Source organism: Simochromis diagramma, unplaced genomic scaffold (assembly GCF_900408965.1).
Source record: "Simochromis diagramma unplaced genomic scaffold, fSimDia1.1 OVJJ01000393.1, whole genome shotgun sequence".
Taxonomy (NCBI): domain Eukaryota; kingdom Metazoa; phylum Chordata; class Actinopteri; order Cichliformes; family Cichlidae; genus Simochromis; species Simochromis diagramma.
The window spans coordinates 178906-200887 of NW_024386730.1; the positions used below are offsets into that span (position 1 = coordinate 178906).

At 42.0% G+C, this 21982-nt stretch overlaps 2 protein-coding genes across 8 annotated transcripts; both read right to left on the reverse strand.

Moving 5' to 3' along the window:
- Positions 1-8771: 8771 nt before the first annotated feature.
- LOC120737596 (butyrophilin-like protein 8) lies at positions 8772-13061 on the reverse strand. Its single transcript, XM_040038740.1, has 3 exons — positions 12935-13061; positions 10058-10396; positions 8772-9219 (listed from the first exon to the last, which is right to left on the reverse strand). The coding sequence occupies exons 1-3, from the start codon at positions 12987-12989 to the stop codon at positions 9122-9124; spliced, it is 492 nt and encodes a 163-aa protein (XP_039894674.1). The 5' UTR covers positions 12990-13061; the 3' UTR covers positions 8772-9121.
- A 1542-nt stretch (positions 13062-14603) lies between these two features.
- Positions 14604-19478, reverse strand: LOC120732407 (programmed cell death 1 ligand 1-like). 7 transcript variants are annotated; one of them, XR_005696041.1, is made up of 6 exons: positions 19411-19478; positions 19226-19312; positions 17984-18075; positions 17628-17828; positions 15380-15736; positions 14604-15141 (listed from the first exon to the last, which is right to left on the reverse strand). XR_005696041.1 is itself a non-coding variant. In XM_040031878.1 (5 exons), exons 3-5 carry the CDS (start codon positions 18033-18035, stop codon positions 15104-15106), a joined length of 447 nt encoding a protein of 148 aa, XP_039887812.1. In that variant the 5' UTR covers positions 18036-18075; positions 19226-19312; positions 19411-19458; the 3' UTR covers positions 14604-15103. The 7 variants fall into 7 exon arrangements, 4 of the variants coding, with proteins under 4 accessions (XP_039887812.1, XP_039886319.1, XP_039888583.1 ...); XM_040031878.1 differs by lacking the exon at positions 17628-17828 and having other exon boundaries at positions 19411-19458; XR_005696117.1 differs by lacking the exons at positions 17628-17828; positions 17984-18075 and having other exon boundaries at positions 19411-19459.
- Between the last annotated feature and the right edge of the window lie 2504 nt (positions 19479-21982).

The following is a 21982-nucleotide window of genomic DNA, read 5'->3' on the forward strand; positions in this document are numbered from 1 at the left end:
ACACCAGTAGAACCACAACACACACTGATCCAACGGATGCCAACACAGAGAGAACAGGAGGAGAAGGCGATGGAGGAAGAGTGATGAAGGTGAAACCAGGAGGAGAGTTGGATCCAGGTGGCGGTGTGGTCGCGTGTTCCCCTAAAATAAAGCAAACACAGTCATTAAGTTGTCGTCACATTGTGAATGTTGAAAGCTGCAGAAACACAGACAGGTGAGTGTGTCACCTGTGACAGTGATCCAGCTGGATGGAGACTCTCCATGACCGCTGATGTCACACTTGTAGAGGCCTTCATCAGACCTGGAAACATGCTGGATGGTCATGTGACCTGTAGGCTGCTTCCTGATGAGGGAGCCATCTTTATAGAAAGCAGCTGGGAGGTTGGAGGGAGTGGTCTTTGTTTTACAGAGCAGAGTGACGTCATCTCCCTCCATCACAGGGAGGACAGGACTCTGCAGGATCACTGATCCACCTCAACACAGAGACAAACTACAGCATTTCATCCATTTACACACAGCTTCATCAACACTAACTCCACACACTCAGCTTACCAGTGACTGTCAGGTTAACCATGTTACTGATGGGACCCTCTCTGGACTCACACCAGTAAACTCCACTGTCTGATTTGTAGGTATCGGTGATGTTACATGAACAATTCGCTGAACCAACTGTTGTTCCCCAATCTCTTCCACACTGAGTCCTCTGTCCTTTGCTTGTGTGTCTCCTCAGAGTCCATCCAGCAGAGCTGTCGTCCTCCTCACAGCTCAGAGACACAAAGTCTCCTTCAAAGAACTGAGAGCTGCTGGGACTCACAGTCAGACGAGCTGTGAGGGTTACAATGAAGAACTGATGATCTGTTAGACTTTACATTTTGAAAGATGACCCCAATCAGGTCATATCAGTGAGCATTTCTCAGGTTTAAACTGTGACAGAAGAAGGTTACTGACCTTGGTTTGTTGTGCAGCTCAGCAGTGAGATCAGAACTAAAGAGAAATGACACTCAGGTTGATTTGAGGTGAACATAAAGAACAACTCCACACAAACAGCTGACAAACACACAAACACGTCTTATATATCTGCTCATTTTCGATTAGATGTCAGCAACATCTTTCAAGTACAGTTTGGACAACAAAAGACTAACATTCACACCTACAGTCAGTTTACAATCACCAGTTAACCAAACATGTCTTTGAACTGTGAGAGGAACCCTCCACGGATGCTAACCACTACATCTCTTTGACACCTGTACTGTTAGATATGATTTAGTAACCTTTTCTTTTTATTATCATTTAATAGCATTCAAGCTTTTATTTTATATTTGTTAGTGACATAAATGTATCCATAGTTTGAACTCATCATGCTTGTTATATAAAAAACAGCTATTAAAGTGACTATTATAATTATGAACAAGAATTACAGTGTGATTATATACGAACTCTCCACTACATTTAAATACCACAGTAAAGTCATGTGTCCACTGTGCAGCTGTGTTATCAAAGATAAAGAGTCAGTCAGACCTGCAGTTGGTCCTCGTGGTGTTTGAACTTGAATTCAGCCTGATTTGTTTTTCATGTCTTCTCCTCCATCATCAGTTATCAGGAGAGCAGACAGTCAAAGTACAAGAATTCAAACAAACACAGAGATTCTACTTACAGAGCAGACACAGCACAGATGTTTCCTTCATCGTCCTTCTCACTCATTTGAGCTTTTTTTCATTTCTGTCACTGACACCAAGTAAAGCCCGCCCTCTTCCTCTGAGCACCAGCTTTCTATTGGTTCAAACACAGAGGTGAGAACTATTTCCTTTCCATGTAGTGGACCTTCCTCTATTGGTTCATTTGTGGGGCATTGGTGTGGGACTGACTTCTTTTCTTTGTGGAAAGTTATAAAGAATACAATTAAGAGAAAATATAAATATAATTCAGTACTTCTTTATTCATAAATTCATATACATTCATGCACAGCTCCCAGTTTAGATCTGGGAGACAAACACCCTCGCTACTTTTAAGAATACACTTAAAACTTCCCCTTTTGATAAAACCCATGATTATGGTTGGTTCAGGTGAGTCTGAATTCTTCCCTAGTTACTGTAACAGACTTAGGCTGTGTTTCTCCTTCTTTCATGTTGATTCACCTCTTTATTTAATCATCATTTACTATTTATCTCTTACTCTCTTCCACACCATGTTTTTTTTAATCTTCCCCACATCACCCCAACCAATCAGGCTGCCCCTCCCTGAATCTGATTCTGCTGGAGCTTTCTTCATGTCAAAAGGGAGTTTTTCTTTTCCACTGTTACCAAACTGCTTGCTCATAAGGGGTCATATGGCTGTTGGGATAGTCTCTGTTTTTATTGTACTGTTGTACTTGAGGCAACTAACAACACACTATATATATTGTGTATATAAATAAAAATGAATTGAATTATGCATATCTCTAAAACCAGTGCCACTAGACAACTCAGTGGTCTCTTGTCTTCAAAAGAAAGTGCATGCATAAGGTGGTGCATGAGGTGGTGCATGAGGTGGCAACAATAATTTCGCTCAAGTGAAAGAGTTTGGTCTGTGGTAGGCGAGGTTTCTTGTTTGTTGCTGCATTTCAGTCGCCTCGGGTTTTTGTGAATGTCAGGGGGCTGGGTCTGCATTTTGTATTTTTTGATTCCTTGTAATGTTAAGTTCAAGTGTATTATTAGTATGTCTTAGTTAGGTTTTGTTTAAAGTTTCGTCCAAGCTCCCTTGTTTATGTGTCGTATTCTGTTCTATCTGTATGATTTTTTGTTATGTCTGTGTATCGTCCCCTTAGCTGTTTTGATGTTCCTGTTGTTGTGTATCTTTTGGTCTCCCCAGGCTGACTAGCCAAACAGCAACTTGCCAGGGGGCTAGCCCAAAGAGCTTTACACATCCAGTCATCCACCCATTCACACACCTTTCAAATCAAATCAAATCACTTTTATTGTCACATCACATGTGCAGGCACACTGGCACAGCACATGCGAGTGAAATTCTTGTGTGCGAGCCCCACAAGCAACAGAGATGTGCAAACACAACAACACAAACGAGCAAAATACAAGAATGGCTAATCTGAAACTAATAAATATATGTACAATATATAATAGTGTATGCATTTCTGGATGTGTATACTAAATATTATCCTACGTGTGTGTGTGTGTGTGTGTGTGTGTGTGTGTGTGTGTATACACATTTTTACAAATTAAATAGTAAAAAATAATAATAATAATAATAAAATAAAATATATAAAAATATACAGAGTTGAGACGTGCAAAACAGTGGCATTACTGTACAGTATGGAGTGCATAGTGTTGAAGTTCCAGTAGTGAAGCTGAGGTGTCTATGACGTGTTCAGCAGTCTGATGGCCTGGTGGAAGAAGCTGTCTCTCAGTCTGCTGGTACGGGACCGGATGCTGCAGAACCTCCTTCCTGATGGAAGCAGTCTGAATAGTTTATGGCTGGGGTGACTGGAGTCCTTGATGATCCTCCCCGCTTTCCTCAGGCAGCGCTTCCTGTAGATGTCTTGGAGGGAAGCTCACCTCCAATTATCCGTTCAGAGCACCGCACTACTTGCTGGAGAGCTTTGCAGTTGTAGGCGGTGCTGTTGCCATACCAGGTGGTGATGCATCCAGTGAGGATGCTCTCAATGGCACAGTGATAGAAGGTCCTGAGGATGTGGGGGCTCATACCGAATCTTTTCAGTCTCCTGAGAAAGAAGAGGCGCTGCTGCGCCTTCTTCACTGTTTTGTTTATGTGTACTGACCACGTGAGATCCTCAGCCAGATGTACTCCAAGGAACCGGAAGCTGCTCACTCTCTCCACAGCAGCGCCGTTGATGGTGATGGGGGTGTGTACTTCTCTGCACCTCCGGAAGTCCACTATCAACTCCTTTGTCTTTGCGACGTTGAGGGTGAGATGGTTGTCTTGACACCAGTGGGTCAGGGCGCTGACCTCCTCCCTGTAAGCCGTCTCATCACCGTTGGTGATAAGACCCACCACTGTAGTGTCGTCCGCAAACTTCACAATGATGTTGGAGTTGTTAGTGGCTGTGCAGTCGTAGGTGTAGAGTGAGTACAGGAGAGGGCTCAGTACACACCCCTGTGGAGCACCAGTGTTCAGTGTGATGGGGGATGAGGTGATGCTGCCCAGTCTGACCACCTGGCGTCTGTCAGACAGGAAGCTAAGGATCCAGCTGCAGAGGGAGCTGCTCAGTCTTAGATCCTGCAGTTTCCTGTCCAGCTTCGAGGGAACGATGGTATTGAATGCTGAGCTGTAATCTACAAACAGCATCCTCATATACGTGTCTCTCTTCTCCAGGTGTGACAGGGCAGTGTGTAGTGTCAGGGCTAGGGCATCATCAGTGGACCTGTTGTGGCGGTATGCGAACTGTAGAGGGTCCAGTGAGTCGGGTAGTGCAGAGCAGATGAAGTCCCTGACCAGCTTCTCGAAGCATTTGCTCACGATGGGGGTCAGCGCTACAGGTCGCCAGTCGTTCAATGAGGAGATGGTGGAGGATTTGGGTACAGGGACGATGGTGGCCATTTTGAAGCAGGCTGGGACTACAGACAGAGAGAGGGAAAGGTTGAAGATGTGTGTGAACACTCCAGCCAGCTGAGCCGCGCATGACTTGAGGACGCGGCCGGGAATCCCGTCCGGACCAGTAGCTTTGCGCGCATTCACCTTCCTGAAGCACTTCCGCACATCCTCCTTAGACACAGTGTGCACGCTGACTTTTCACACACTTGTGATGGCAAGCTACATTGTAGCCACAGCTGCCCTGGGGCGCACTGACAGAGGCGAGGCTGCCGGACACTGGTGCCACCGGACCCTCTGACCACCACCAGTAGGAGAAGTGTCTTGCCCAAGGACACAACGACCGAGACTGTCCAAGCTGGGGTCAAACCGGCAACCTTCTGATTACAAGGCGAACTCCCAACTCTTGAGCCACGATTGCCCCCAAGCTGTTGCAGCTCCTTCTTAAATCCATCACTTTAGGGTACTGGCAGGAAAAGGCCCATCTGGTGCTGGAACTGAAGAATTCAGGAGACCCGCTCATTGGGAGTGCCAAAGTTCCCATTTGTACAGGTCATAAATGGAAGCCACAGGAAGAGTTAGGTAATGCCATTTCCGATCTACGGCATGAAGACTTGTTAGGGCCATTTAAACCAGTCACAACCACTGCCCTGGGCTTAGGACCAACATTCTGGTCTAAAACCACCACGAGAAAGCAGTAGGCTATGGTGGTGGATGGGATAACCAGACTGTCACGGCTGCCGAGGCGAGCCGTGTGGAGTTGGAAAAAAGGACCCAAGAGCAAGCAGTGTATGAAAAGATTAGTGGAGTTTATTTACAAGGTGTCAGTGGCAGGAATAGAAAACGAATAATGAGACAAACTAACGGAAACCTAAACTGGGAAAACTAAAGATCAACTAGAAATCCACAGGACACGGGGTGAAAGGCAGAGAGACGCAGACTGACGGCGGATACAAAAAAACCGCAGAGAGCCACAGATGAATGCAGAAAAGCGCGGACTTACATGGAGTAATACAGACGAACCGGCAACAGGCAGGAGAACACACAGGGCTTAAATACACACACCAGTAATCAGGGGATGAGAGACAGGAGGGCAACACAGCTGGGAGAAATCAGAGCTGACGGGACAGGGGAAATGTAAACTGAACACACTCACATCAGACATGAACCTTCAGAATAAAACAGGAAACTAACAGATACAGAGAACCAGACAGGACACTGAACTTGACAAGCAGACTCCTGAGCAGACACAATAACACCATGGACAGACAGAGGGAACACAGAGAAGTGGGATCAGGCAGGCGAAGAACAAAAACCTAACAAATGGCAAAATCACAACAGAAAACACACTCGGAATTAACAAAAGCATAAGGAAACACAAAACACTGAGTCCTCAGACTCAGGACCATGACACAGACGGGACCTGGACTGCTTCCATGTTAAGGTTATATCTCAGGGCAACCCAGGAGCCTGGACAAGATGGGATGATACTATTAACTAGAGATGGACCGATCCGATATTACGTATCGGTATCGGTCCAATACTGACCTAAATTACTGGATCGGATATCGGAGAAAAATAAAAAATGTAATCTGATCCATTAAATATCACGAAAGCACCTCACAAAACTTGCAACACGCCGTAACTCACCTCAGAACGTTAGCACTCGGAGCAGTATGCATCACGTGATAGAGCGGCTGTGGCATGCGGGACCTGTCGGTGGTCTGGATAGCATTTGGAGCTTCGCTAGCAACCCTGCATTTCATCTCCGACAAAGTTATCCCCGAGAGAAGTAAAGCAAGTGTGTAAGTCCATCTCTGAATGTTTGTAAAGCATTCCTGCGTTAAGCTTAACAAGCGATATATGGAGCGACTGCCTCTTCTTGCTGCTACTTCAATCATGAAACTGCTTAATGATCAGCTGATCGGCTTTTCTGTCGTGACTCCGTCTCTCTTGTTTGCTTTTGGCCCACTTTGCACCAGAAAGAGGAAACCAGCGGCTGAACAACAGCAGCACGTTTAAGCTTGATCAGCTGTTGTTAGAATTTATTTAATATTACTTTCTACTCGAGGATCTTTTTCTACGTAGCTGACGCTGGTAACTGTGCAGGGGCGGATCTAGCAAAGTTTAGCCAGGGGGGCCGATAGGGCATTAACAGGGAAAAGGGGGCACAAAGACATACTTTTCTTTCTTATTCTCATTTAAAATGTCGAGCTTTTAATAAATAATTATCTGACACCCAAAGTTTTAATTTGATGTAAAATGAAGAGAAGTCAATTACTGTATATAGTGACTATTAAGTCTAATATACCCTAGTAAGCTATAGTACTTTTTACTTTGGGAAGGTACCATCTGTGCAGTCTGCAATTTTGTTGAAGAAAGATGTTGAATCTATTTAATATTTCTTGAAAAATAATTGATTTCTGTGCATTTTTTTTCACACTGCATCAAATTAAGGTTGATTATGTTGATTAAGCATCATGAGGTGGAGTGTGAGGGGTGGTTCCCTATTTTTTATTTATTTATTTTTGTTGTTGCTGGGAGTTGGAACCCTATTAGTTAGGTTGCTTAATATTTACGCTAAGTACTCTTTAAAATACCAGAATAGGGAGGATGGTGTAGGTTTAACTTGATTAGATTGATCAGTATTGCTGAACTAAGATATTTTTTTTTTGTATACAGGTATAACAGAATAGCTTTAGTGTAGTTGTTGTTTAAACTTGAGTATGAACTTGCAGACTTGCAAAATGCAGCAAGATATAAAAAAAAAACAGTTTTGTTGATTAAAAAACACTATATCGGATTCATATCGGTATCGGCAGATATCCAAATTTATGATATCGGTATCGGACATAAAAAAGTGGTATCGTGCCATCTCTACTATTAAAAGGTACATCACCTAGGCAGACATGTGGAGGACACCACACTCCAGACCTGTTTCAGGTGGTGCCATGATCAAATGCTGACAAATCTAACTGAGATCCTGGAGAGCTGTAAGGTAATACCAAACTGCATGCCAGAAGCAGCCAATCATACGCAAGCAGGATTTTTGAAGCCTTGCAGCACGAGTCAACCTCCTCTGAAACAGATGAGTCTTTTCACACCATTCAAAGAGTGGCAGATGTTGGTAGACCTCAGGAAACAACAGGCCTTCCAGAGAGAGGTCTTGATAATTACTCTCAAGCCAGACATTGTCATGTGGTCCAAGGCAGAGAATAAGGTCCTGTTTTTCGAGTTGACCATGAAACTGTAAGGATCTGTGTGAGTGTCTGGTGTTTCTCCACTGGCTTTCTATGTTCAACTTTGTCCGCCTTCTGGACGGAACCCTGCTTCCTCACCTTGCCCTACTAACCTAATATCCATCAACAGTCAGCAAGGCTGTATTTAAGACCAGTTCGTCAGCTACCTCATGGTGGTAACCAGGCCTCATTGCTTCATGTTTATGCTTTCTACTTACCAATGATAATTTTCTCTATAGTTTCTGTCATCAAGCCACCACTTTGCTCACCTGCAATTCATTTCCCCAGAAGCTGGTAATCTTTGCACAACTCTCTGCAATCTAATCTTTGGAATCAAAACAGCTCACAATTTTTACCTGCCTGTCGTTTCCTCTTGAAAGTCAGGAAAATAAAGTTGGAACCACATCACTAACCTTTCACACTCAGTTACTCTCCCCAGAGTACACCCCCACAACCTTACAAGCTGTACATTTATATGATGACTGTAACTGGCACTGACTAATAATTGTCCGCTTCATGATCATTAACATGCAGATTTTAATGACTGATCTGAGAATAAACAAGTCACTTAGATGAGTAATGAAACATTCTTCCCACTGGAAAAACAAACAAACATCTGGATGAAGAAAAAGTCTACTTTCTGGTACAAAAATAAATCATTTCTTTCAGAGTACAGAGTGCAGATTAACACAACACCATGAAAGGTAATGAGCAGCAACTGAGTTTTAAGGTGTCTTTATCAATTCATGATGTCTCTTAAACATTCCATCTTAAAGGTCACAGGTGCAGGTAGCTTTTCAGCATCACTGTATATTCAGTCACCAGGGCGATCGTGGCTCAACAGTTGGCAGTTCGTCTTGTAATTGGAAGGTTGCCGGTTCAAGCCCTAGCTTGGGCAGTTTCGGTCGTTGTGTCCTTGGGCAAGACACACCGCCTACTGGTGTTGGCCAGAGGGGCCGATGGCGCGATATGGAGGCCTTGAATGCAATCCATTATTATTATTATAAATGAAGACTATATTTATTCTTTAATGAGCAGAAAAAACTACAAATTATGTAAACTGTTTCAGAAGTAGTGTCTACACACTCAGCTGACTGCAGGTTTCCCCATAATGACTGAAACCATGGTGGTTTCAGTCATTATGCAAATGTACTGTTTATAAGATTGGATGACCAAACATTTCTCCCACTGAAAACGCTACGTCCAGATGAACAGAATCAACTTTTGCGATTATTAATTTGTCAATTCTCAGATTATGTTTTCTTTTCACATTTCAAACATGCTGCAGTTCACTGAGAGGCTGAATCCTGACGCTGTGATCACTTCATGTTCTCTGTGGATCAAAGAACAACTGCAGCAGCAACAAGAAGCATAGCAGGAACTGATAGACCAGCTTCCAGTCCACCACATCCATCTTTCCCAAGTCCTCTTGGCTGACCTGCAGGTGAGAAACAGGTGTGAGGTGTCAGCTGTCAGGTAGGTGCACAAAACAAAGCTCTGCACAGACAGGCTTTCTCTGCATTAGTTTAAAAACAAAAAAAGGCTTTCTTTAAATTAGAATAAAAAATACATTTCAGACACCAGTTGGAAAAAAAAAGGTATGATGATGACGGTTAAATGTCTCTGATAAGAAGGACTTTCTGCTTCAGGCTCTGAGCATGCTCACATTAAAACAAAAAAGGGGCGTGCCTTTTATGGATCACATGACTCTTTAAAAATTAAGAAGGTTGTCATACAGTAAAATCATCAATCAGTTATCAGGTAGGGGTACTTTGATGACACAAACTTTAAGTAGGAGCAGGTCATGAATATTAGGTACTGAATAAATAAATGGACATGAATAAACGTATTATTATTCTACATTGTATACATTACACACACTAGAAATTATTAATCTGACCAGTGGTGGGCAGATTGATCTAAATGTTGATTGTGCTGAGACAGCATTGGTTATTGGTGTTGAATCGATTGGATCAATACTTTAGCTTGTTTCTCTCTAAGTTCAGGACGTTGCTCCTGTTAATTAGGTGTTAATTACCATATTACTGTGTCCTGATGTTTCATAAGCAACAGAAAACAACAGAATTCTGGGACTTTTGTTTTTCTTTTTGGGAGTTGCATACCAGGTTACAATACAGATTTCACGGTAAAGCATAATTCAGACGTCATGTGAACTTTGCTCTGCCGTGGTGTGTTTAGCTGTCCTGTGGTCACGTGAGTTAGTATAACTGAGCAGAGCCATGCAGGATGCCAGGTATTGAACTGTACTCACTCACCTGGAGGATCAACACTCAGTGTGACTATGCAGACAGGATCACTGTTCTTGTTGCTTGTCCCTTTCTGGACGACACGACACTCGTATGTTCCAGTGTCATTAATCGTCACATTCTTCAGAATCAAAGACACGTCTCCATCCTTCATCTGTCTGTCCTGCAGATCCACCCGGTTCTTAAAAGATGGATGCTGGTTGGCTGGATCAAAACGCCCATCCCGGTGCACATAAACATATTTTGGCTCCAGGTCAGCTCTGCTCCACTCTACCGTTAAGATGTTGTTGTTTGGAACTCGACATGTCAGAGTGACGTCCTGTCCTGAGTCAGCTGGGATTTTCTGCCCTGAAGGAGGAAACAACACAGAGCAGAGAGGTTAAAGGTCAAAGTGTAACTGTTTAACTCTACAGCACACAGTAAATCTGTCTATACCATCAGTCTATGTCACAAACATAACTCTTACTGGATCATAAACAATGCTGAGTTTGAAGGTAGTAAACAGCAACACTGCAGGTGGTGAAATGTTCACTGATGAGATCTTATTCAACCACACATTTATATTAATGTACAAACCTTTGATCAAATAGCAGAAAACCTGTGCAGATCTTATCAGAAGATAACTATCAGCTCTGATCAGGTGATACATTGTATTTTCTAATGTAGTTTAACTCATAAAATAACGATTTACATGAAGTTTAATACAATCTTTAAAACCTCACTAAAGATGATTATTTCATCATTTATAAAACGGTAAAATAACGTGTTTGCTAAACTTTAATTCAAAACCCAATGAGCCCTTTATTAGCAATGTTATAGTAAGGTAACATCGACTCCTATCTTAGTGTGCTTCCTCTTCACTCAGTATAGACCTCTCTGCATTTAATTATTCGTTATTATTAATCTCTGGCTCTCTTCCAGCCTGCCTTGGTCCTATATCTTCCTCTTCTCAGCCCCATCCTGTCACGACAGATGGCCGCCTCCCTGACCCTGGTTCAGCTGGAGGTTAGTTCCTACTAAAAGGGAGTTTTTGCTTCCTACTGTTGCCATAGTGCTTGCTCATAGGGGGTTATATAATTGTTGAGGTTTCGCTGTATTAATGTGTGGTCTTGAGCTTAAAATATAAAGCAATTTGAGTTGACTATTGTTGTGATTTTGCACTATATACATAAAATTGAATTGAATTAAATTTGTATGTTCTAAAGATTTTTTTATTTGAAGAAAATCTTAAACTTCAGAAATGGAAGCAGTAGGTTATGGTTATTAATTTAATTAAAAAATAAAAGAAGAACAATCATCCACACTGTGCGCTACACGGCATTAAATGTGTTTACTTTACTTTCCAAACGATACAACTGTTTTTTCCTCTTTATTCTCAGAACGTGTTTATACCGAATCAATGAAAATGAATATATGGATAATAAATAAATGAATATATGGATAATAAATAAATGAATAAATGGATAATATTACTAAATTGCTGCGATTCTTGTCTTCTTCAGGTGCGTTCACACCTGCAGTTCATTTACTCTGGTTATGCGTTTTAATAACCCCTCAAACCTGTTAATGTTCTCGTGTAACAGTGTCGTAACTGTGCTAATACCACCTTAAATATGTCAGGAAGGGAGACAAAGCTAACGTTTAAAGACAAATTTAAAATCTGACGTCTGACAGCGTTTGGCTGGTCAGTAGAGGAACTTGATGAGTGTCGTACAGGAAAGTCGAAACTGCAAATTTGGAACCCGCCAAGGAGTAAATGGCTACAAAAAACAACACTGTGATAGCGGAGTCTGACGAAAGGCCACAGACCAAGCAGCGGGTCTATTCCTGCCTCCACATTTAGTGTCTTATGCTGGGCAGACACTGCGATTTTTTCAGTCACGTTATTCAGCTCCTGCTCAAACTGCACGATTGACTCGCAGGGGTTAGAAGTTCATAGGTCATGATGCAGGGTCTCACACTATACGAGCCGATGCTCTGATGCGACCTGAGTGCTCACACTGTGCCTCCATAAAATCAAAGTTAGAACAGACTATAACCCTCCCTTTCTCTCTCTCCGTCTTTCACTCACACAGACACATCACCACCATCAACTTTGCTAAATTGCTAATGAAAAACATGATCAGGCAGCTGTGGTTGAGCAGCAGAGTAAATCCAACTATTTTCACGGTTGTTGTGGTCGTGATCATTTTGTGAGGCCACATCGAAAAGGCTCGGATGAGCTTTCCAAAGTTCTACAAGCTGTGCCTCCATCACTTGTGTCCACATCAAAGCACGTGCTGCTTCGTCTGTTCACTTTAATTTCTGGGTTTGCGCGTGCGCAGTGTGAGACGCTGCGGCGACAGACAAGATTTCAAACAGGTTTGATTTTCTTATGACCAAGCGATTACTGATCGGGAGCTGGTCGTGAGGTATTAATCGCTCGTTACGCCACGTACACTACACGATGCACGACACGAAACTAGGGCCGATCACCGGTCGCACGACTGAAAAAATCGGCTCAAAATGAGCCAAAGATCGCACCGTCTATGCTAAATGTTGACAAGCATGCACACTGGGTTGTAAAGGAAAACTAGACAGTGAAAATTTCTTAAGAAATTTTAAGTGTGCCTATGCTACTGCAGTTTCCAGAAGACATCAGGATCTATGTGGTTGGAGCAAAGAAACACTAGTCGATCCGAGTAGGTACTAATTGAAAAAGCTTATCGCGTCCATGTGTTCGGACCCTTCATTCATTCTTCATTCACGGAAAGTTATTCAGCTAAAACCTGCACCTGAGTGCGATCTGCACAAGCGACCCAATCGTGGAGGTAAACGAAGCGAAGTTCAATTTAAACGCAGTAAACGCCGCTTGTGTGAAAACACTCTGTGATAGTTGAAGCTCACCTGAAGCTGCAGACAGCAGAAGACAAACGCAGAAGTACACTGCAGCGTGAACCATAGCATGTTCAAAATGCTCTCTGACAATAAGCTCCCGCTTATTGGCGGTTGTCAAACAGCAAAATTAAAATAAAAGCATTACCGCCACCAACTGGTGTGGAGTGTGGAACGAAATGGCAAAAAAAAAAAAAAATTCCTCCCAAACAAATGAGTCCACATTAAAAACCAAAATATGTCCTGATAACTTTCACTTCCAAGCTTTTTGATCAACTGACTTCTTTCAGCATCATATTTTTGACAATGCAATAAAACATGTTCTATTGTTTCCTGTCCTCTGCTGCACGTGTATGTGAGATAAAACCCATATCCTTGTTTGTTTGTTCAATAGTGTGAAATCCACGACTGCATCAGGAAGTATCCATGGCGGTATTGTAGGTCGGTAATCCTCCTGTTTGACTCATGTTGATCTTGTCCAGATTAAGTTCAGCTACTTTGTGTCCCACTGTCCACCTAAAGCTCAAATTCTCTGTTTCCCAGCAGGATTAGAAAGTAATTCTTGTTGGATGATCTTGACCATGTCCTTGTAGACTTGCCCAGTAATGCGCGGAGATGCGTGGTTGCAGTTTTTAGAGTGGACTTGTGTATCTTTTTAAAAAAAAAAAAAAATCTTTATTTTAAAAAATTACAAAACACAAACGCTGTATGCAACTCTCGTAGTTTAAGGATTGCATTACAATAAATACTGAAGAAAAAAGTAAACAAATACTGAACCCTGACCTCTGAACACAGAAGAAATAATCTAAATGTAAATAATCTACAAAAAATGTGAAGAATTGTTAAGAATATAAGAGTGATGGTCTAAAAGAATCATTTATTTGTAAGTTGCCACACAAATTATTTGTGCCGGTGCAAAAAATAGTTTTTCCACCACAAGACAGAGGAGCACAGGTGTATCACTCCACCTGTGTGTATGCCATCAACAAAATTGATGGCATACACTTTTCACTACCACTAATGGTTGACCTTTGACCTTTAAACCTTTATTAATATCTTTAAAACAAAATCAGCACAAACAACACTTTTTCCAGCACAAATGTTCGACATGTTTTGTATTTGATCTGAAGTTTTATTTTTAGAATTTATATTCAATGTTAATTGTAGCTAGGCTCAAAGTATTAATGCTATCTTATTTAATAACTCATATGCAAAACAGGGTGACAAGCTATTACTTTAGGGTGGCACACACCACCCTGCTCAGTTATTATATTCTGAAAGAATGATGATGACATGAGTAAATCTGTTAGTGACGGTGACGCCTCACACTGCCCAGAGCTCTATGGCGAAGTCATTTCATTTACAGAAAATACTGCAGCGCACATTTTAGGATGTGCATGTTCCAAATCAAGTGTGGAGTCAGAGGGAGCTGCTGAAATACAGATTTCAGTAAGTTATCAGGTTTAAATGTGAGATCAGTTATTCCCACAAAATACCAAATCTTTAATGTGTAACCATTTAAGCGCGGATCAGCTGAACTCTTGTGAAGCGTGGGTGTCACTGTCACAGTCAAGAATACTGGAATTGAAGGTGCTCATGCAAAACTAGAAACTTCTACATCATCGAGTGTTGGAGGTCATCGCTTAATGAAGCCGCATACACAACATAAGGGTCTGAGCCGGAGGTCATCATGTTAGACATCTTTATTCTTCACCTGAGCCTAAACTCACTGGAAATGAGCCTGAAAATGCTCACATATCGAATTTGACATGTTGAACACAGTCACTGGTTCAACATGTCAAAAAACATCAGATTAAAAAAAATTACAGTATTAAAAAAAGACAGAATTAGTAAACATTAGATATTAAAATGAGTAAAACTTTATTAACAGTTAGAAAATGAAGTTCATTGAAAAGCTAAAGAAAATAAATAAACAGTATCTGAGCAGCTTTAAAGCAACAAAACTTAAATAATGTTTCACAGAGGAAACATTTAATACTCATGTAATAAAAACAATTTAGTAACTATTGTTATTCAGGACTTACTCTCTGCCTTATTTGTACTTGACTTACAGATGAATCACAAGAGGCTGTTTTGAATTCTGATCTGATTGTTCTTTATGTTTCCTGCAGGTCAACAAAACAACAAACAGACAGACTTGCAAACAGTCCATTATGTCCTCTATTTCCCTCCATCCTCTGTGTGTCCTCCTGTCTGACCTGCAGGTGAGAAACAGGTGTGAGGTGTCAGCTGTCAGGTAGGTGATGAGTGAAGAACAGAACAGAATCCATTTCCTCTTCAAACTGCTGTCAGACATTATCTACTGCACTCTGATCACATCACTCAGACCAGCTGCTTTCTACAAAGTCTCATCAACAACATCTTTAGAAACAAACATCAACAACCAGGAAGCAGCTTCACCTCTGATCACACACACACTCAACTCTACTCACTCACCTGGAGGGACAACTCTCAGTGTGATGGTGGTGATGGAGTCAGTCTTCAAAAGGCCTCTCTTCCTGCGGTTTGCTCCTCTCATGAAGACATGACACTCATATGTTCCATTATCAGCAGTCGTCATATTCTTCAGAATCAAAGACACGTTTCCATCCTTCATCTGTCTGTCCTGCAGATCCACCCGGTTCTTAAAAGATGGATGCTGATCGTCTGGTTCAAATCGGCCATCCCTGTACAAAAGCACATATTCATCTCCCAGGTCAGCTCTGCTCCACTTTACAGCTATGATGTTGTTGTTTGGAGCTCGACATGGCAGAGTGACGTCTGGTCCAGGCTCAGCTGTGATGATTTTCTGGTCTGAAAGAGGAAACAACACAGAGCAGAGAGATTAAAGGTCATGGTAAAACTGTTCATTTCAACATCAGCGAGGAGTGTACACACACACACACACACACACATGTGCTGATAATAAGTGAACATAATGTGTGAGAGAAAGCAGCCTCTCATTATAAGACACTGAGTCTCTGCATGCTGCCTTTATGGAGCTACAGCTGTTTGTGTACACTGAACAAAAAGCTTTGTAGCTGCATACTGACTCCTGACACTACAACACATCACACTGACACACACATTACACTTCTTTGTCAAACAGTTCATCAGAACCCTTCCACGCCCATGCTGCCAACACACAACTATTGGGGTCATAACTAGGGCTGGGCTGTATCATACCATTCACGGTAATACCGGTGTAATGTTGGGCAACAATAGGAAAATGAAATATCGCAATAGAATATGGGTAAAACGCGCATGCGCACTGTCTTTGTTTACATACGCACATGGCGGCGACAGAGAATGAGAAGGGCAAAAGCAGATGGTTGAATGAAACAGATGAACCAGAATTGGTTTGTAAAAATGCTGCAACTTCAGTGGTGTGGAACTGGTTTAGCTTTCGTCCGTCAGATACACAACAAAGCACTATTTTTGGTAGAGTATGCTAGCGGGCCGTCGTAATTACCGTGTTGTTTGGAAAATACGGCACACTTAAAATCAATCCTTTGATTTTTCTGAAAGTTGACAGTGACCCTTATAACCCCGTGCGCCTTATGTATGAACTCTGGTTGTGTTTACTGACCTCGAAACGATTTTATGTACATGGCGCTCGAAAATCTGTCAAATGTTTTAGTACGACTTTGCTAAGCTAGGAACCCGCACCGCTTGATGGATTGTTGGAGCATTACGGCTATCGTAGGCAGGAGCCTCGAGGAGTGATACGTACTGTGCTTCAACATAATATTACTGTATTGTGTGTGTATAAGGTCTTTTTAAGTTTTGTGGATATTATACGTGGTTATGCTGAGGATATGTCGGCCAGTTTCCACTGGAAATGCCTTTTGGTTAAACTGTCAGCAAGGAATTTGCATTTGCACTGTTAATTTTTATATAATTTTAATGCACATAAAAACAGCTGCTTGTTTAAGTGAAAATATATTGATGTTTTTTTTGCACTAATAAAGTTGTGGAGTTGTAAAGTATTTTGTCTAGTGTCAATTATATCGTCAGTTATATCGTTATCGCAAATTTTCAAATGTATATCATGATAAATATTTTTGGTCATATCGCCCTGTTCTAGTCATAACTACTAGTTACATTACTTCTGTGTTACTCTATTACATGGCATGAGCTACAAAAATACATAACTGCCAGTCAACAAACTTCAGACTATCCAAAACTTTTTAGTTATTCTTTATCTGATATCCAGATGTGTATCTGATACATTCACAGCACATTTCCTTCTATACGACTGTTACTCGTCTAACCTTCTCCTCAGCTGATGACTCACACACACACAGTCATAACTTTTTCTACGCTTCAGTGCTTTCTCAGATTTGCACACTCTTACAAACTCTGATCAAGAACAACTCAGGGTTCAGCATCCTGAGGAGAAAATACTTGTCCAAGGATACTTCGGCACGCAGACTACAGGAGCCAGTGATCGATCACCTGACTTTCCAGTTGGTAAATGAGCCTCTCTACGACCTGAGCCACTACTTAACAATGACCATGAACCACCCACAGAAAAGCAAAAGAGCTCTGAGATGGTGGCAGCGAATGACAACAATAGTAAAAATGTAATACTTGTAATCTGTTAGTCTCAAAGAAGTCCACTATCACAGGATTAAATGACTACAGGTCTGTCTCCCTGACGTCTGTGGTCATGACGTCCTTTGAAAGACTCATGTTGAGACACCTGAAGGACATCAGAGCCGGTGCTGGACGCCCTGCAGGTTCACTACTGAGCAAACGGGTCAGCTGAGGATGCATCAGTATGGGACTGCACTTCATCCTGCATCACCTCAACCAACTGGGGGAATACAGCAGGATGTTCATGGCTCAGTTTACCCACTCGCCTCCAGACACAGATCCTCAGCAGTGGTAAATAGGCCTAACACTAAGATCCAGAAAGAAAAAATAAATACAGGTCATTTAAAATGGACTGATCGTTTCTTTCCATTTTAGAAATTGCAATGTTCTTTGTTTCATCAGTCCGATTTGTGTTTCTGTGTGTTGTGTGTGCAGTTAATGAGTGAGTTTGTGTCTGGACACCTTCAGAGGAGGGTGTGGAGGCTGCAGCGAAGAGAAACGAGCATATCAGCATCCTGAAGTTTGCCCTGTTCTTTGATGCAGCTTTTGTGCTGCTAAAAATAAGACACAATCATGAAGTAGACGTTAATTATTATCAACAATAATTCACTGTTTAACCTAAAATCATCAGCTCAGCGGCTCAGAGCTTTACTGGCCCACTTATATAATGTATACTTTATGATTCCCTTGGGGAAATTCCTCTCTGCATTTATCCCATTCACTCAGTGAAGAGGCAGCCAGCCATTGGAGACCCAGGGAGCAGGACGGTACCTTGCTCAGGGGAATGGACACTACCTACTGAGCTATCCCTGCCCCCCCATATTTAACCACTCGTGGAAAAAAAGCTTTTATTTTTATGTTTTTAAATACTAACGCAATTTAATTGAGACAGTATTTTATATTGTTTCACTTTCAAATCTGAAAAATGTTACATGTTGAAATTAATCTGATTTACACCTCATGCCCTCCTTGTAAAATAGGACGGCTGCAGTCCGCCTGCTTTATAATTTAAAAGATACTCGTTGAACCGTTGCGGCCCTACTCTGGAGTTAAATTCAACAACACTCTTTACTGACAAAGCTGCTGTAAGTTGTGGCATCTGTAGGTGCCGCCAGAGATGCCAGAAACTGAGTAACTCTTAAACCAAACGCTACTTTCCTTTGTTACAAACAGGATGAAAAACAGCAGCTTTATAACATGTTTGAACTTATAACAACTAAATGTAACCTGCACAGACGACAGCAAACAGCAAAGTCCAGTAAAACGGTAGATACTTTTCAGCAGCCATCGCAGTGGTATTAACAGGAAATAAGTTTGGACAAACACTTCCGCATTCGCTGTTGTGATGCGTTTAAATGCCTCGGAGGTTTGGCTGTTCTCTCGCCATCTGACGGCTTTATCAATGAGTTTTATTTTACTTCGTTACAAGCAAAAGCCATTCATTGATCAGCAGCAGAGCGGTGCAATGCTGCCTTTGTTGTGGGTAAAAACACCTCTGCAGCTTCTTTATTAATAGAGCTTGGTCACTGCTCTGTGCACGGATTATTTAGCAAGTCCTAAATACACCACAGTGCGAATACAGATTAAAAGATTTAGCTTAATGAATGTTAAATTCACTGCCTCCATCTCGGATTGTTTAATGTTTGTTCGTGAAGCTGCCCCAACCATCCAACATGATGAAGCGATCTAATCGAAAATTCTTACTGAGGCCTCTTTTCCGCCTCCTCCTCTTCTTCGTCTGTTTCTGGGTTGGTCGGCCAACTTATCACTGCCTTCTGGACTGTAGTGTGACTGGAGAATAGCAGGGGAAACATTTGTAAAAAACTAAACAAAAATAAAATAGTTTTTTTTTAGAAGTTGGAAAAAATTTCCAACTTCGAGGATCTCACCTGGACGACCAACTGCCGGTGTTCCAGATCTACTGGCGTTTAGATCAACTGGCGTTGGTCGAACAGATGTGTGGCAGACTTGCGTTTCAGGAGCTGCTACCGACAAACCAGCAAAAAAACGCCAAATGTGTCACCTGTGACACTTGTGAGGTTAACTCAAACACACTCCGTCAGTCTTGATGCTGTTGAACAACAAAATGTCTAAAAATGTGGCGAGTTTACCTGGTGATATCCTCATGCGCGACGCGATCGCGAAAACAGCAAGCAATTAACACCACGCCGATGTTGTCCACAGGACAGCAAGAGTAAACGATCGGGAGACTCTACTCGTCGTTATCGTTCCCCTCGCACGGTTTATTTCTCCGGTTTCAGCGTTTTTGCTTCACAACTACAGCGAGCAGTTTACTTTGTGCACTAACATGGACTCGAGTCAACCAGCGCCACCTCTGGCCAAGTGCCACAGCCTACAGCCAGATCAGCCTGTGACACACATCTGCACCACGTTTGAATTCGTGTCATGCACATTTGTACCTTTCAAATTTGTCTGTTTGTGCGTCATGCAAATAAACCTTTGAAAAGAATGAAATGACACTAATATTTCACTAGTGTTGTAACATCACATGTCGTTAGCGTAGTCTGTCTGTGTCTTTTCTCTGCAAACAAACATTTTAAAGTTGGTTGTTATATACAGTCTGTATACGTGTGGTTAATCTAATGAACATTTGTAAGGAGATGGCAGTTACTGTGAATTCACAGCAGTTACACAGTGATTAGTAATAAACAGCCAGTGAGAGTGGGTGGATATAAGAAAGTCAGTGACTCAGGTGTGTCGCTTGGTTTGTCATCTGTTTGTGAGACTGGAGGAGACGTAGAAATCTTTTGTTGTAAATCTTAGTTAGGAAGATTCCTGTTTGAAAACAAGAACTTTTTGTGAGAAATGCAAGAAGTACATCTGCAGAAAGCACACAGTTACATTCTGTCCATCATGTGGACAAAATTGTAAATGTTGAACATTGGAAAACTGAGAACGTTGGGCAAGTTCAAAAGAAATGTGTTTGTAAGAACGAAAAACCAAATTGTTCCTAAAATAGTTATGGAAAGTCTAACTGTTGTATGTCTGTGTTCTACATGTTTATCTGATGGGAAATAAAGTTGCTATTGTTTTATTGCAGTTTTTTGATAATTCTGAGTGGATTTACACAGTACGGATCAAAATGACCCGCAACAAAATCAATGTCACTTTTTTGTTTTTCAACATAGTACAAGGGTTAATTTCCAAAACTTCCATATGATCTTCAATTTGTAGCAGATCCACTATCACACAGCAGCTGGAGCAGTTTCAAATGGAGGTCAGTCCACTACTACCATAGCCTACTACTAGATTAACTTGTGACACATCTGCACCTGCTGCTATGATCACATTAAGTAGAGGCTGAGTGGCTGCACTAAACCCTGGTACATCCAGATCTACCCACAAACATGTTGAAAGATGCAATCCCAGCAATGTGGATTGTCAACACTAAAAACAATCAGTAAGCAAAGACAACAGGGATCAATTCTTTCTGTTTATTTAGCACCCACAACATTTGTAGTCGCCTTCTGCACAGGGGAAGTCCACACACACTGTGTGGTACCACTTTACACAGAAGGTGCATTCAGTCTGCAAGATTGAATGAGATTGTCAGAGTCATTGTCTGACTGTTTATTACTAATCACCTGCTGTACATTCACAGTAACTGCCATCTCCTTACAAATGTTTATTAGAATAACCACACAAGATGCAGACAGACTACGCTAACGACATGTGATGTTACAACAATAGTGAAATATTAGTGTCATTTCATTCTTTTCAAAGGTTTATTTGCATGACGCACAAACAGACAAATTTGAAAGGTACAAATGTGCATGACACGAATTCAAACGTGCTGCAGATGTGTCACAGGTTGATCTGGCTGTAGGCTGTGGCACTTGGCCAGAGGTGGCGCTGGTTGACTCGAGTCCATGTTAGTGCACAAAGTAAACTGCTCGCTGTAGTTGTGAAGCAAAAACGCTGAAACCGGAGAAATAAACCGTGCGAGGGGAACGATGACGACGACAAGAGTCTCCCGATCGTTTAATCTTGCTGTCCTGTGGACAACATCGGCGTGGTGTTAATTGCTTGCTGTTTTCGCGATCGCGTCGCGCATGAGGATATCACCAGGTAAACTCGCCACATTTTTGTTGTTCAACAGCATCAAATTTGTCGGAGTGTGTTTGTGATAACCTCACATGTGTCACAGATGACACATTTGCCGTTTTTGTGCTGGTTTGTCGGTGGAAGCTCCTGAAACGCAAGACTGCCACACATCTGTTCGACCAACGCCAGTTGATCTAAACGCCAGTTGATCTGGAACACCGGGAACTGCTCTGCCTCGGACCGGAAGGCATTGAAAACTGCCCAGCGCATCGCCGGAGCACCACTTCCTGCCATAAAAGACATCTACAGGAAGCGGTGTCTGAAAAGGGCTGGGAAAATCATCAAAGACCCCAGTCACCCATCACATGGACTCTTCACCCTCCTGCCCTCTGGGAG